The following is a 17,189-nucleotide window of genomic DNA, read 5'->3' as shown; positions in this document are numbered from 1 at the left end:
TTACATTAACAACAAAAATATGTGTCTTGGTTCTATAGTACGAATTGCTTGTCCTTCTGAGATTACAGAAGGTCATACTTGAAAGGCCAAGTTAGGAAATTAAAGCATCATTGAATCAATGCTGTATCATTTTCACTTGGGACTATAGTCCTTACACAAGAATTTCCTCACAGTTAACCTTGAAAATATGTGTTATGCTAACATGACTCTCTCTCGTCATATGTGAGAGTATATTCACACACACACACAAATGATGTGGCTGTGTTACTGAGACCTAAAACTGTTGGCCCACCCGCTCTCCATTACTCCTAAGCAAGGACTCACTGCTCGCTCTTCAGGGAAAAAGTAGCTCTTGTTGGAAGCTGACTGATTTAGAACACATATTTCCTTTGTTCTTTTGCAATGTTTATTGTATTCTCATTAGAAATGACTTTCTGGTTTGTTAGTGAAAGTGTCTTAGTGAAAGAAGTTTAGTGTCCCTGGGGGGTCTTCATGTGAGGGACTAAAAGGGAAAGTCCTGGTCACTAAGCTCGGTCGACGATTGCCTGCGTGGTGCTCCACCAGCTTCTTATTACTCTGCTGGGCAGGAAGGTCCAGGCCCTTCCACCTGTACATTTCATGAGCCCCTGCTCACATCCTCCCATGGATGGTCCACCCACCCCAATGGTGTTCCCTGAGGTTGTAAATTTTAAGAGTAGTAACATCCAGGAGTATATGGTATTTCCCTAAATGAATGTATAAAATGTAATGTATATAATTTTACAGTAAAATCGTAAAACCCATTGTGGCATGCAGCAAGCTTCATTATTTGCGTGTTTTGGAAAAGATTATTGAAGAAAGCTCAACAGTACTTTCAAAAGGCATTCCAAGATGTTGCTGGGGCTTTACCATATTGGAGATAGTCATAAATACCATATTCTAGAAAACTCCATTTGATAGCATGCCAGATAGATTCTTGACTGTACACAGTCATATATAACTATGTTGGAAACTCATGTAGCTACGATAAATTTCTCCCATTTTTTTCTTTAAAGAGTAATTTTATTAAATAATTGGGTTGTTTTATCTAAGAATGATTTTAGTGGTTTTAGTCATTTCTCAGGGAGGGAACCTCATTTATTATAGTTCTTCCCAAGACACATTTGGATAGATTTTATGTACTGCTGGAAGGATTGGCTGTCTCCTGAGGGGGAAGGTCCATCAGCACCGTCATTACTGCATCTCATCCTCTGGCCTCTAAGGAATGTCAAGGTCAGCTGGTCAAAAGCTAAGAAGGGTCAAAGCCATTTCAAATTTACAATTCTTTTCCACGGTCACCAGTCTCTTAATTCATGCTGCTGAGCTCCATGTCTCAAGCTTTGCCAAAATACATTTCTGTGTTTTTTCAAGAACATTTTCCTGCTTCAGACGAGAGGTTGGAGTTGGAGCCTGATGCTCAGACAAGGCCTGCATGACACTTTTCTCTCTAGGCCGTTAACATTCAAATTAGCAGTGGTCAGCCTTTAGGAAAAAAATCAGCTACTCAGAGTGCCCAGGCCTAACTGTGCATGCCTTTCATTTTTTTATTTACCTTCATGAGGTTGAAAGATGTAGGAAATGTTATTGGAAGTTTATCTATTCAGAAATGTTTGGTTCTTCCAAGATAGGCCTATGTTGACAGAAAACTAAAAAGTCTATAAACTGGTGGTGGTCTTCAGCAATTTTTAAAAATTCCAGCATGTTCAGTGCTGCAGTTTCTCAAAAGACAGAGTAACATACATTAGTAATAATCAGATGTTCTGTCTTCAAAGACCAGTGGATTTTATCTTGGAGGAACTTTAAAGAATAAAGGTACTATTTAAGAGTTGTCCCACTTTCTATTTCAAAGCTATGAAGAAACTCAAACCCCTCTGAGTCAAGGCCACTCAAGTAACTGGGGACACACTCACTCTGGCCGGGGATCTGAGCCCCAAGGCAGGGGTGTGTAAAGAAGCTGCCCGTGCTTTCACAACAAAGCTGTATTTAAGAGTAAAATTCAATTGCTTAAAACATTATTTTTCTCATTTCTTTATCTGTTTCTGTGACAAACACTTTCAAAGAGGAGAGTGAAGGATAAAACTGTAAGCTTCTAGAAACTTCTCTGCCATGGTCTTTAGTTGTTTATGGTACTTATTTATTTATTACTATTTCGTGATATGTCTCAGTTCTTCTCAGAAATTTGGATTCACTACTTGTCAAATACGCACTGAAACTCTTTTAACAATGAGTTTCCTCTTCCTGTGCCTATAAGTCAGTCCTTAATGTGGTCAGTAAGTTTTTCGAAATTGTGGCTTTAAGCGAAACGATAGAAGGAAAGTAAATAACATGGTTTTGTTTATTGTCCACCAGGATGTTTTTTCTCATGGATGTTTTAACAATAGATAATGATGTTGAATGAAATAATTATTACCCAAGGACATGCTGTACTGCATTTCAGATGGTGTGGAGCTCTAAACAGAGGGTGTTTAGTTAATAGAGCATTTAATAGGCTCTCCGTGTAACATATACAGGTTGATGATGCAGATACGACGTTCTGGGTGAAAATTTAACTGCTTAGTCTCAAAATCTGTTCTTCAAGTGGCTTTGTATGCCCTTAAAGCTTCTCCAGTAAATAAAAGCTTGTAAAGTCTACCATATGAGACATAAACATGACCTCCCTAGAAGCATGCACACAGGATGTCTTCAGGACATAACCAGGCTGTCTCACATGTAGCTCTTCTGACTCCACCGCAGTGTCTTCTGTCTCAGTGACAAAGACACAAAGGGGACAGGAGTGACAGGGTTGGAGCCAGTCTTCAGAGCATCTGTGGCTAGAGAAATCACAGTGCACGTGGAAATACTCGATGTGTCATCCTATTGCTTTGAATAGAGAAACCAGACCAAACAGGCATGCGCCCCAGTTCCTCAGTCTAATCCACTGGCACCACTTCCAGTCATGTCATCCTGAACAACTTAATAATGCCTTGTGCCTCAGTTTCTTCATTTGTAAAATGGAGACAATAAGAGGCCTGTCTCTTAGGGGTTTTATAAAGATTTAGTAAAGATCTAGGGTTATAAAGATTTAGCTGAAGCACTTCTGATGGTATTTGTGCAAAGTAGTGCTGGGTAATGCTTAGTAGTTATCAGTGGTAATCGTGGTGGTGCTGTTCCAGGAGCAGCACTGGCAAGTCATGATGGATGATCCTCTCCTGGGGGGCCTCTGGTGACTTCAGACACAGGACGGATGGCCTCAGGCTTCCAGGAGAGCTAGAGGTTGTCTAGGACAGTAGTTCTGTTCTTTTTATGATGTGACCATCTTTAAAATAGAAGCTTCTGAAACTGTATATGTTTTAAGAATTAAATGCTTATAATTTATACATATTAAGAATTTTATATGCGTTTAACCACTAGACTTTTATGTGTGTGGTTTAGAAATATTCAGACATCCAGTATAAAAAGACTATAAAATGCAAAAATAGAAGACTTCCTCCCTCTACCTCATTCCAGGCTCATTCTGAGAGATCAACACTTTTAACCATTTGTTTTTTAGTCTTCCTGGTGGTTTCAGACTTTCACAATTTCACAAACTGTACATGTATTCCTCATCTATTGATTTATTAAATTCACGTGGCACTATTAATTTTTAATATCATTCTTACCAGCAAGATGCAATTCTTGGCAGACTATTAGCACTAACCAGCAGATAACTTTGTGGCATTACTTAATCCCTATCTCTCTTTCTATTTCCACTATCCATAAAACAAGGAAATTGGAGGTTGGTCTCCTAGGCTGCTTATTAGAAAGTTTTAGAGACCAGTTAAACTACCAAAGAGAGGGGGTGGGGAGGCAGCTCATTTGTTCATGAAAATCAGACATGAAACCGGTTGGAGGGTCATCTGGACCTAGCTGCTAAACTAGCCTCTCATTTTAACTCTCTCCTTGTCTTTTCTCACCCTGGCTTTTCATCATTGGCTCCCTTCTGTGGGGTCTCCCACTGGGCCTGTCAGCTCTTTTTTTCCGTCGGCTGTCAGAGGACAGAAAGACACACCTTTCTCTTTCATCTCCAATATGACAGTTTCTGATTGGCCTGGCCTAACTGGATCCTAAATTGATCCTTGAATGATTTGCTGAAACCATACAAGAGTTAGCTAGGCCTGGGCAGCAGGCTACCCCACTGCAGATCTGCAAGGAACAGAGGAGCGCTTTTCCCAGATGAAGGGAAGAATGGTAAATAATAAAAACAGATGTCCACTCCTCTTGCAGCTTCAGGAAATGGTGCTTTTAAGAAGGAACTCCTTCGGTTCCCCACCTACTCGTGAGTCACTACTTTTGTGCTTGTTTACTGCCATGTCACCCGCCAGTGGTCTCCGTCTCCTTCCAGAAGGAAAGCCTGACCTCCACCTACCCATTCTTTGCTCCGTGTCTGCCAGCCCGGAGCTCCTGGCAGTGCTTCCGCGACAGTGAAAGAAACGAGTCCAGACATCAGCGTCACGTTCCAGTCAGATTTCTTTCTTCAGATCCCAGCTCCAGCACAGACAATGCAGGGCAGCCTGGTCAGTGAGTGACTCGATTGGGTCTCCGTGAGCCCCGGCACAATGCACACGCGGGGAACCGTTTCCTCTCTCTGTGCAGGGCCCGGCTCTGTTATCTCAGGATACAGCCCATGCCCCGAGAAGTAGCCGTGGAGCCTGGCCCCGGTGGGAAGAATGGGCCAAACTCAAGAAGAGAATTGCCTCGAAATGACTGAAGTTCTCACCAAGTGCTGAAAAGATCCCTGAGTCATTTTTCCTCAAAGTAAACAGAAACTCGAGGCGACTTTGACGGAAAACCAAACAAAACGGAAAATGGGCACTGGGACAGGCCACTGCCTGGCATGGGACGGGGGCCCTTGCAGACGCCAAATTAGGAGCTGCGGCCGGGCCCACTGACCCCTGGGTTTAGGGGGTGGGGGCGTCCTGTGTAGGGCACTCAACCCCGAGAACCTGAGTGCTGGGATTGCAAGAGCTCGAGCTGTTTCCCTTTCCCGTGTCCCCCGTCAGGCATGTCTGGCATGTGGCCCCAGGTGTTTGGTGACGTCTGCGCCCCGAGCAGGTTGCTCATCACCGGAGGACACGACCGGGCCATCTGGCTGGGGGTGGGAGAAGGTAACCTCCCCGCCCGGCCGCCAGGGCCCCGCCGGCCTGTGGACGGGAGCGGCCTGGAGGAAGAGGGGGGAATGGCCAGGTGCCCGGGGAGGGCTCTGCGAAGGGGCACAGGGGGCTGCAGCGCGCGGGCCTCCCGGGGAGGAGCAGTGCATGAGACAAGCCCAAAGTGGGGGAACCCCACGCAGGTTGGGCCCCTGAGAGGACTGCGGAGGAATGACAGCGCAGAGGGCGGTCATGGGGATCCGGGTGTCAGAGCGGCCTGGAGTCGGGCTGTGGAATCTCTGACCGTCAGACGCTGCCAGGAGACGTCAGCCTGGGGCTGCCCGGGACGCTCAGGCAGGTTGATGCGAGCAGGAGAAGGGGAGCGGACTTGGAATTCAGGCCTGAGGACCGGGTGGGAGGTGGAGAGGAAGGCGTGTGGGGCCTCCTGGTGCGACGTGAGGAGCAAGAGTTGGCCTCTGACCGTGCAGCTTCCGTAATGAGCTGGGAAGGAACTGGCGAGGGGCAGAGGCACAGTGTCAAAGACAGGCGCATGAGGATGGGAGTGTTCATCATGCCAGGGGCGAGGGCTGCTCCAAGAAACAGGTGGGGCCCCCTTGCCACGGGCTGAGAAGAGCAAGAGCGGGGCAGAGAAAGGAGGGGCTGCTGGATGACAACAGCTTGTGCCCAACTGCACCCTCGGTTTACGTTAAATGAAATACAGGTTTCCCCACCCCACCCCACCCACCCCACCCACCCCCATCCCTGTGTTTCCATTATCTGCAGTTGGAAAATATTAAGCCACGATAAGATATTCTGGGAGAGAGACCACATAACTTTTATTACTATTATTACAGTTTTTCTATTATTAGTTCTTGTTGTTCATCTCGTCCTGCGCCCGATTGGCCGCAGGTGTGGACGTGTGAGGAAAACCCGTACACGCGGGGCCTCGTGCCACCCCAGGCTTCAGGATCTGCTGGAGATCTTGGAGTGTATCCCCCTTGGATGAAGGAGTGCTGGTGTGCTTTAAATTGATTTGTAGAAGGTTTACAAAGTCAGGGCAAAAGCCAAAAAAGGCCTTGGGGCAGAAAGAAAGGGTTGGTTAGCAGAACGGTGGCTACCGAGCCACTGACACAGTCCACGTTTTATGAGAGAATATTACAGAGAACCGCACCCAGCTCAATCCCCACAGGAACTGTTTTGAGACACACACAAGCCAAAATCTATTTTTCCTAATTTTGGACAAAATTTATCTATGTATGTATCTGTCTGAAGAAAATAAATATGCAAACTCTAGAAATCTGTCTGTAGGATTATGTCTAGCAGAGGGGGTGGGAGAGGTTGGAAAGCAAAGTGTGGACAGGACCCAGCTGACCGTGGGGAGGACAGTGCGTGCCTGGTGGTGGGTGTGGTGTGGGGACACACACGTGAAGGGGGTGATCCTGCACCACTCAATCATAGTGTTGTAAACAGTGTTTGCGCAGTGCAACTTAAAGAGAGGAAAAAAATGCAACTGGGCCTCCCCAGTGGCTCAGTGGTTGCGCGCTGGGTTGCGAAGCTGCCCGCAGCCTCTGCAGCACCGGTTTGATCTCCGGCTGCTCCCCGGCCACCGGAGGAGGGTCCCACATGGCGCGCAGACCTCTCCTGCCACCCGCTGCTCCCCTCAGCAGTGTACTTCGGTCCTTCTGCCTGCTCTGCTCCCCGCTGTGGCTCTGGGGAATTCTCTCACCCTCCCGCGCTTCTGACTGTACCCAGTGCTTGTATAAAATAAATAAAGAAGAAAAAAAATGCAACTAATATTAACTAATTAGGTGACAATTATTCACAGTATAAAGCTACTTTTTTTTTAATGGTTCTTTTCAATTTTTTTTAAAGATTTATTTATTTATACAAGCACTGGGTACAGTCAGAAGCACGGGAGGGTGAGAGAATTCACCAGAGCCAGAGCGGGGAGCAGAGCAGGCAGAAGGACCGAAGTACACTGCTGAGGGGAGCAGCGGGCGGCAGGAGAGGTCTGCGCGCCATGTGGGACCCTCCTCCAGTGGCCGGGGAGCAGCTGGGGATCGGGGATCGAACCGGCACTGCAGAGGCTGCGGGCAGCTTCGCAACCCAGCGCTCAACCGCTGCACCACCAGGGAGGCCCTAAAGCTACACTTTTAAAAGATTTAGTGTGGAATTAGTTTGCCTCTCAATGCCTGTTTTAAACATCTATTTACAGAAAAAAAAATTCCTTTTTCAAAAATAGTGGAAATGGTTGTGAAAACCGCATACACGTATGATTAATATTTGTGTACAAATAAACAGCATACTTGGACTTGGTTAGTTGTTTACAAGTTCCTTTAAGATTAGTTTTATTTTCCTTAATTGCGATAATGTTGGTTTCAAGTGTATGAGACCACACCGTGCCCAGCATCAAAGTACTAATAACCTTCTGCCACAGTCCACTGGACTCGCTCTACCCTTTACTCCCCAGTACTCCCACCCCTTCCCCTCTGGTAATGTCAATTTTGGTGCCAGAATCCAAGGGTTTGTTTTTGTTCGTTGTTTCTTTATATTTCACATATGAATGAGATCATCTGGTATTTGTCCTTCTGACTTATTTCACTTAGCATCATCCCCTCCAGTTCCATCCATGTTGTGGCAAATGGCAAGATGGCAGCTTTTTTATAGCTGAGTAGTATTCCCTTGTATATGTACACCACATCTTCCTCATCCAGTTCTCAGTTGATGGTCACTTAGGTTGTTTCCATTTCTTAGCTATTGTGAATAGTGCCCCTGGAAACACAGGCATGGATATTTTTTTTAAATTAGTGTATTCATATTTTTCTGATAGACACCTAGAAATGGAATAGCTAGATCTTATGGTAGGTTTGTTTCTTGAGAAGCCTCTAGAACTTTTTGAAAGGGGCAGCACCCATTTAGATTCCTAACAACCATGTATAAGGATTCCTTTTTCTCTACACCCTCGCCTGCTCTTGTTAGTGGTCTTTGATGTGGTTCCGTCCTGTAGGTGTGAGGTGACATGTCATGATGGCTTTGCTTTGCCCTTCCCTAATAACTGGTGTGATGTGCTGTCAGTCATCTACCTGTGTGGTGTAGCTGGGGCTCCATGCCATCTTTGGAGAAGTATCTGTTCAGATCTTGTGCACATTTTGTGATTAGGTTGGTTGTTTGATGTTGAATTGTAAAATTCTTTTCTTTATAATACTTAACTATTACTGGACTGAACAGTAAGAACCATAAGATGTAAAAGTTGATTTGGATCTAACAGATACTACATTTTAAATTTCTATTGCAGATTCCTAAAGAGCTGACAGCCAGACTATTTGGACGTTTCTGTATGTGGTTAACTCCATGTTCTTGCAAACTACCTGTGTGATATAACTTTGTCTGCAAGATAGCTGTATTCCCTTAGGGAAATGCAGCTGTGTGTTCCTAAGTGGCAGATAGTTTAATGGAATAGTGAGTTTTGTACTTGAGAGAAACCTGGGAGTTCTAATGAAATTCAAAAAATATTGAGCATCTTACATGAGAGTGGAGAGGGAGATACTGAAGATTAAATGTTTGGTGGGGCAGAGAAGTGAGAGAATTGCTGTTTTGTCCCTGTGGTGGAATAAGGCCACTTCGTGGATAGGTAATGGATATTCTGAAAGGATGACATTGCCGTTAGTCATTCTGTTTTGTATCACTTAATGAAGGAGCTATGTTTGGAAAAATGTGTCATTAGGCAACTTTGTCCTTGTGTGAAGGAACATTAGCAATGGGCCTTGTACACTTCAGGGCCGTGATAAAATAACACGAGATTAAATCAAGCCTTAGGGCAATGATGCTCTCAAAAGAGTGGAAACCAGGAGCCCATGAAGCTGCTGACAATGTAAAACAGCTGCCCGGGGGTGACGCTAGGAGCTGGGGGACACCATCGTGTACACCTTGCAGCACGGGACTGATTTGCTCTGACCCCCCCAGCGCTGACACGTGGTGGAGCGAACAGGCCCTGAGAGGGAGCTGATGCAAGGGACAGCCAAGGACTCGTTAACCGGGTGAAGCCTTAAACTAGGCCAAATCTGTACCTTTGTTATAAGACTGAAAATTATTTGTTCATCTTTTTTCCCAGTTCTTAAAATCTCAGGGAACTTTGTGCTTAAGACCTTACGATTCCTCAACAGCTATCTCCAGGGCTGGTGTTTTAATCAGAAATGAGATCACTGATTTTGCCTCAAGCCTTGACAAAAGGTTGGAAAACCGAATTTTCTACAAAATCATACCTTATCTCTGTTAAGAATTGCTACCAAACATTTTCAATTAGGGACAGTCCACATTAATTCCCTTTAATGTCCCCTAAATTACCATCGTTTTCATTAAGAATGAGCAAGCTAGTATCTTCCTCCTGTTCTCCCTGGCCTATCTGGCCGTAGAAATTAAAATTATTTAAAGCCTTTAGCTGTGATTGTGGAGCTGATGCTTTTAGAAGCTGACCTCACATTCCTCCCCCAAAAAAGGCGAAGGCCGACTGGCCAGGGCCCGGCGTCATTCAGTGCATCGGGCGACTCACGAAGGCACACGCCCTCCCTCATCACACATGGTGTATGCAAGAGGCAGATCCTTTGCTTTCGGAGGGACAGCAAGGGCTGTGGACCACATCTTGCAGCCTGCGCGAAGCCAAAGGACCATGTACCCCACAGAGAGTGGGTCCCACGGACCTTCCAGAGGAGAGTTCTGCACCTCTGGGAAGCCAGCCGCAGGACGTCCCTTCTGAGCAACAGCCGTGTGGGTCCTGGCGGGTCAGAACTCCTGCCAGTCTCAGTCCTTAGTCCTGTGCCATGCGAGAGACAGCGCTGTCCTTTGATGCTCTGGTGTTCCCAAGAGGATTAGGAATTGGCCGGCGCTTGCTCCCTGTTTCTCATGGTACAAGGAATGACTTCAAGTAGGGAGCGACTTTATGTGTTAAGACATAAAGAGCTACTGTTTTTCTGTAGCAGAGCCAAATGCGGTTCTTATGCTAAGTGGAAAGGACAAGGCTTTCTTAACAGAGACTCAAGTCGTGGACTGATTTCACTCAGGTCACTGCGGCCTTGAACCGGCCTATGTAATTGATTGCGCTCGGCCCTGGCTCATCGACAGAGTCAGCCTGAATCTGCAAAAGATGCAGAATGCATTCAATCAAAGAATGGGGCTTTTGTGAAGAAAACTGTGTCCTTTGGAAATACATTTTAAGCACTGGTCAATCTTAATTTGATTTTGACATTCTGTTATTGAATGTGCTTTATGGAAAATCCAAATCTTCATCCCTGCTCAACTTTAGAGAAAGTATTTAAATTCATACTTGTTTTTGCACTTATAACTTCCCCATCCCCAGTCTTATATAGCATTATACTCATTGTGTAAGTGATTGTTCTCAAGATTGTGACTTAGTGGATTTATAATATTCCTGCTCTGTACCAGGTGCCTTATTGGTTCTTTTTTTTTTTTTTTGTGGGACCCTCGCCGGTGGCCGGGGATCGAACTGGCGCTTCAGAGGCTGCGGGACAGCCTCGCAACCCAGCGCTCAACCGCTGCACCACCAGGGGAGGCCCACCTTATTGGTTCTTAATAATGATAGAAAGATGAGCAAGGCTAGTCCAGACCACTGAGGAGTTTACCATTAAGTACAGATTCCAATATAAGCAGAAAGCCCTGGCTATACTGTGACTAGTACTATTGTTGATCAGAAGGTGCTAGAGGAAAAATAAAAAGTTATTTTTTGCCTGCTTAATTCTAGAAATTTCCTCTGTTCCTGATGTGATGCAATATAAAGTACATAACAGCAGAAGTACAAAAAAAAGAAAAAACGTGATTTATATACCTTTTACCACGGCACAGTAAGCAAGTTGCAAGATACTCACCATCTCAAGGCAGACCTACTTTCTGGAATGAGAGTAAGAACAAGGAGTAAGAACAAAGCAATTCAAGTACTAATGTAGTACTAGGCAGAGCTCTGCCACTACTTCCAGAAATGAAGCCCTTGCAGGGCTTTTTGATTCTGTTTGATTAGTTCCCAGATTATTTCACTGAGCTCGGCTCATATGCAGGCTACCCAGCCAGAGAGGGATACGTTGCAGGAATACCCAGCAGCTCCTCCCCTCATTCATTTACCTTCCTCCATTTGAAACTCCTAAAGTCCCCCAGTCCAGGATGCAGAACTGCCCTGCTGAACCTAGCCGGGGGAAAAGAGGTCAGCGTCACTGCTGTCATTGACAGTGATCGTGTGCTGTATTTACAGTTCGGCTGGTGTGAAGCTCCTCAGCCACAGTCCCACCCTCAAAGTGCTTATAAATCCCAGGACCGAAGCAGCTCACGATTCAGAGGGCGCCTAGCGTGCCCTCATCATCCAGGGGCTTCTGTATCACACAGTAAAAAAAAAAAAAAAAGAGAATATGTGAGCCAACAGCGTATTTATTCGGAAAACAAATGTTTTCCAGCTTCACGATCCCAAGAGTTTCTCCAGACAATTATAAATACTCCATCTTTATTAGTAGGAGCAGGAGATAAATGACTTGCAGCCCAGACACTGCTCCAGAGAGACATACTGGGAATTTCCAATTTCCATAAAAGTTGTTCTCCAGAAGTCTACTTTCACATCATTTATTTTGAGCTTGGGGCACAGTTCCCTAGAGGGAAAGTGGTATGTAGTAATCACAACTAACATTTTAATAAGTGTTTTTGTTTACTGGGCACTTGGAGAGGGTAATGTAGCACAAGGCTGTGCAGCCAGCCAGCGCTTCCCAGGCAGGTCTGTCCTGAGCAAGTTATTGACCTCACTGGCCTACAGGGAATTTTCCAATGGGGATGATAATCCCAGCCTCCCGGGGTTGTTGTGAGTCAGTCCAGTGCCAGGTGCTGCTCAGAACTCTCTGCCTCCTACCCCTGCCATGGTTCTGAGAACCAGGATGCAGAGCAGCTGGGACCAGGCCATCACCATGGCTCACGCCACCTTGACTTCCCCATCTCCCCACATGCCACTCCTGACCCCCTGCCAGCTACATGCAGTGGGAATGGGTGAAGAACAAACTCCCCTGCAGTAAGAGAACGTTCTCTCCATTTTTAAAGGCCCATTTTGTAAAGGAACCAGATCTACGGTATGATCCCTCTTGCGCTGTGACCCAGGCACTGCGCTCATGTAAATCCTCACAGCGACGGGAAGCTCACAGCAGCTGGAGTCGGGGTCTGAGTCTGGAGGGGCTGAGTGTGAATCGAACCTTTTCTCCCACTGCCTCTTGCCTGCTTGCTTTCTTCGAAGGCAGCTTTAATCTAGTGGCAGCACAGATTACTGATTGGAAAGCAAATCAGGTTCTCTACTGTCTATTCCTGTCAAATCTAAATCTTTGTCCCATTCCACTACCTGTAAACCTTTCTTATTAAAACCTGTGGCCCGAGCATTGAGGTGAGGAGAAGGGGATTCTTCATTCCCTCAACTGTGGAGGGGGATTCACTGAGTTAGCACTTAATCCCTCTCTCTGGTGGCCAAGTTGAATTCATCTTTGTACCATTTCACCCTAAAAGGGGTCAAATTTGAAGTCAGATATTCTTGAATATTTAAAACCTTGACTGACTCTGATCACAAAGGCCCTGGACGACGCTCTGGCTGCAAGGACATGGAGAGTGAAGGTTTTGAAAATCACATTGAAGACCAGAGTTTTTTATGTGGATGTATGTGGTCAGCTAGAGACAGGCCAGTCTCAGCCAACCCTAGGATCCATTTACCAAAGAACTGACAGGGCCTAGCAAAATGCCCGGACTCACTTCCTTAAATGTTGAAACCTTTAGCATTGAAGGAAGCGTAAGAGTGAGGAATCCTAGACTATGATTTGGGGTAATGTGGGGAGAGAAAAGAATACAAGCTGGGGCAGGGTTTGATGCAGTTTTGCAAAACCAAAGATTTTATGCTGTGACACCTGAAGTGCGTCCTTGGCAACCAGGGCTGGCTTGCTAGAATTCCTCACCTCACTTTCCAGCACCCTTTACCTGGTATTTCCAAGAGAGTCCATTTAGGTTTTTTTTTTTTTTCTTATTTCAAAGAAAGGATAGCAGAAACAATGGGGAAACCAGAAAATGAATTTTTATAACAAAAGTTATGTGATTTTCAAAGGCCACCATAAATCTTCTCTTTCTGATCCTTTTTATTCTCTTTACCTTTTTACCCTTGTGAAAGTCAACTTTTAGAAAAATAATTGAATGAAATAATTTAAGTGAGAAAATGACTCAAAATTGCGCATTTCGTCCTCTCAAAATGGAGGTGGCTGGTCCATTTAATTCAGGTTTTTATTATCATTTGCTCAGAAATCAAGTCAGGCACTTGAGATTGAAAATAACTGGTGGTGCTGTCCCTTCTCCCAGCCCCAGCCCTCTCATTCCCTGCAAATTACAGTCCTACCCGGTGCAAAGTGGGGGGTGGGGGGGGTGTAGTATGGGGAGACCCTAGCAAAATTCTCCACTGCAATATATATCTTCATATATTACTAGTATAAGTAAACATTTCTTAGTAACCAAATCATTAGAATGCCTAAGCATCCATGCTACATTAGTAATTTCTTGAACTGTCGAGGAGTCCTGCCCCAGCATGAGAGGTGATGACTGACCGGGGCAGCCTCAGCAGACCCACTGCACACAGCTGTTTGTTGAACAGGCCCAGTTTAAAATACCTTGTAAACAGTGAGGCCCTGGCCTGGGGAGCACAGGTTGGCCTGGCAGAGGGCGGCATCCCGGAAGAGGCCTACATGCATCACCCCCAGTCCAGGTGCCCAGGTCAGCTCAATGTTGATAATCAATATCCCAGGCGAAGGAGGCATTTTTTCCAGATGTAGGAAATCAGAAAGAGATGGTGAAGGCAGGGAGATCGGGAGTCCAAGGGAGAGTGTCAGTCCGTGGTTTCCACGCTGCCGGGTGGCTTTATGACTTCTATTCCTGGGCTAGTTGAACATCCGTGAAGGCAGGAGCACATGTGCCCAGCAGTCGACCCGAGCCACGGGGACATCAGGAACTTCCTCAGACTGCGAGTTGCGGCAGTGGCATGGCTGCTTGGAAAATGCTGCAACTGAGTTCAGAGGACCCCACAGAGTTCTTCTAGTTGGGGTTTTTTATGCTCAGCACAGATTAAGCATCTAGAACCAGCTTCTCTTTATACATCCCAGTTCCAAAGAAAGTTTCTTGTTCCTTTCATGAAGTGCAGTCCCGTGTAGAAGAGCATAGCAGATGGGGGAGGAATTTAGACTTTCTGATCTTCCCACATGTAATGATGCTTGATAACAGATTTAATTAAATCTTTTTATCGGCAGCTTTGCCTTTTTTTGGTCTGATTTTCTGAAAGTTTTATTTTAAAGATTAAATACCTATGGGTAAGGTAGTTGGGGGGGTTGTGGCTTCTGGTTTGAAAAGGCTTCAGAGCTTTGCCCATGCACAGAATTGCGCCTGTTTCATCTGGTTATAGTGCCACCTCCTGTTCACCGTGTCTTTCGGCAGCCACTGGTCACGGCTGTGAATAACTGGCACGGGAGGCTCAGCCACACAGGAACACTTTCCAGTAAGAAACAGCCAGAGTTTAGCTAATTGCTAGCTGCCCAGTAACTTCAGTTCCAGACATTAAAATTCAAACTGTCTCTTCTCAAGGGAAAAATCTGGGCAATTAAAACTGCCTGACTAAATCATAGCAGGAATCTAGAAAACTTAAATAAGGGACCAGGAAAAAGAATAACTATAAGAAAGAAAAAATCAAAATCAACAAACAACTATGAACCAGAGATACTCTATGGGGGGCAGGGGGCAGGGAAAGGAGGGATTGGGGTCAAAATAAGGGGGTTGCAATTGCATGGGGAATATAAAAATAAAATTTAAATTAAAAAAAAAAACTGCCTTACTTAAAAAAAAATGTTATTATTGCCTATCGAACACTAAAGTGTTAAAAAAAAAAAAAGTAGGTGTCCTCTGCATGGATTTTGGATTTGGCACAAAATATCAATATGTGCTGTGGTTTGTATAAATAATTGACAGATAATTGCCTGCTTCGCTTGCAAAACGTGGCACACTGTGTAAGCAACAGAAGCAGAAATTCAGGTGCATCCCCCCACCTCGCTGCCCCCCAGAAAAAGGCGCCTGCGGTGTTTTACTGGATGCAGAGCTGATAGCCCTGAAGTCGGCAAATTGGACTCGCCCGAGTCTGCCAAAAATAACTTAAATCAAGTGGTGTTTTTAACTTCCTCATTCTGATAGAATTTTCCAAAAAAACTGGCTCCAAGGGAGAGAACTGAGGACTCGGGCTGGAAGTTTTTCTTTGACTGTCCCGGGTTCTGGGGCCGTGGCCGCAGCAAGGCCCGGCGCGTTTGGGGAACCCAGTCCCCCCCCAACCCTCCCCCACTCCACCCCCCACCCTCCCCCACCCTCCCCCACCTCCACCCCCCCTCCACCCCACCCTCCCCCCACCCTCCCCCACTCCCTCCACCCCCACCCTCCCCCACCCCGCACCCCCACCCTCCCCCACCCCGCACCCCCACCCTCCCCCACCCCCCACCCTCCCCCACCCCCATCTGCCCACCCCACACCCCCCACCCGGCTCACCGCGTCTCTTGTCTCGCAGGGACCCGCTGCGGATCCAGCAGCTGCAGCAGCAGATCCGCCTGGAGCAGGAGGCCGCGCCGCCCTCGCCGCCCTTCCCGCCGCCGCCGCCCGAGCTGGCGCCGGGCCCCGGGCCCCGGAGCGCGCTGGCCCCCCGCGCGGCGCCCGCCATGCAGTCGTCCGGCTCCTTCAACTACGCGCGCCCCAAGCAGTTCATCGCGGCGCAGAACCTGGGCCCCGCCTCGGGCCCCACCACGCCCGCCTCCAGCCCCGGCTCGTCGGGCCTGCCCTCGCCGCTGGCGCCCGCGCCCCGGCCGTTCGGCCGCGCCGCCCCGCCGCCCTTCGGGCCCGCCCCGGGCGCCGCCGAGCCCGAGGCCCCGTGGGGCCCGCCCGCGCCCTCGCCGCCCCCGCCGCCCCCGCCGCCCGGGCCCGCCGCCGGCCCCGTGCCCGACGCCTTCCCGCCGCCGCCCCCGCCGCTGCCCGGCGCCGCCCGCTTCGGGCCCGGCCAGGCCCAGACGCCCGCGGCCTTCCTCAGCGCCCTGCTGCCCGCGCAGGGCCCGCCGCCCGCCGTCAACGCGCTCGGCCTGCCCAAGGGCGTCGCCCCCGCGTGAGTAGCGCCCGCGCCCCCAGGCCCGCCCGCGCCCGCCCGCACCCCCAGGCCCGCCCGCACCCCCAGGCCCCCAGAGCCAGGCACGCGCTCCCCGCCCGCCCGCGCGCCCCCTCGCGCCCCCAGAGCCCGGCCCGCGAGACCGGGAGCCACCACAGGCCGCGCGGCGGTGCCGGCAGGGCCTCCCCCAGCTCTCAGGGAGCCCGCGGCCACCGGGCGCCTCGCCTCACCCCCGGCCGAGGTCTGCCCTCGCCCTCCGAGGACTCCTGGGGCTGCCCTGCCCGGGGTCCCAGAAACCAAACGGATGGTTGACTCCATGTCTGGCTACCCCTGCATCCACGCCCTCCGCACATGACACGCTCGGTGCTGCTCGGCTCCTGAGGGAGCCCCTCAGGCTCCACTCCACCCGCGCTCACCGCGGAGCGGCTGCCGCACACCCCCTGGCGGGCCGGGAGGAACACAGGGCGGTGTCTTCACGAGGTTGAAGCCGGGAGGGCCTGCGCGGCCTGCTGGGAGGCAGCCCCGTGCCTGCCCGTCACCTCCAGGTGTTGCACATGGCTCCTGTCTTGCCCGTGTTGCACCCTACCTAACACTGGTCTCTCCCTGTCTCGAGGATCATGCGGCAGCCCTCCACAGTCCTCCCACTCGGGGACAAAATCTCTGAGGACAAATGACCTAGACAGTGTACACTAAGGTCGCAAGAGAACTTAGCGTCCAGGCGTTTGGCGTGTTTGCTGAAGCATGGTGTGAAGGCAGGACTGGACACGGGGCAGGTTTTCTGATCCCATGCAGACCGGGTAAAGGAGGAGTCAGAGTCCTCAGTGGTTTTTTGCATGTCTTTTATTGGGGTTCACCAGGCATATGGCAGGCAGGGGTGC

At 48.4% G+C, this 17,189-nt stretch overlaps 1 protein-coding gene across 2 annotated transcripts in view; it reads left to right on the top strand.

Annotated features, from left to right (window-relative positions):
- PALLD (palladin, cytoskeletal associated protein) overlaps positions 1 to 17,189 on the top strand; it is a gene marked incomplete at both ends in the record, with an annotated part of 341,943 nt that overhangs the window by 286,916 nt on the left and 37,838 nt on the right. For both annotated transcript variants that reach the window (XM_084232237.1, XM_084232236.1), the window contains one exon: positions 15,727 to 16,311. In XM_084232237.1, coding sequence (XP_084088363.1) covers positions 15,727 to 16,311 — 585 coding nt within the window. The remainder of the gene's footprint in view (positions 1 to 15,726; positions 16,312 to 17,189) is intronic.

This window comes from Talpa europaea (assembly GCF_964194135.1).
Source record: "Talpa europaea genome assembly, chromosome: 4".
In the NCBI taxonomy this organism is placed as follows: Eukaryota; Metazoa; Chordata; class Mammalia; order Eulipotyphla; family Talpidae; genus Talpa; species Talpa europaea.
This window is presented reverse-complemented; position numbering and strand designations above follow the sequence as displayed.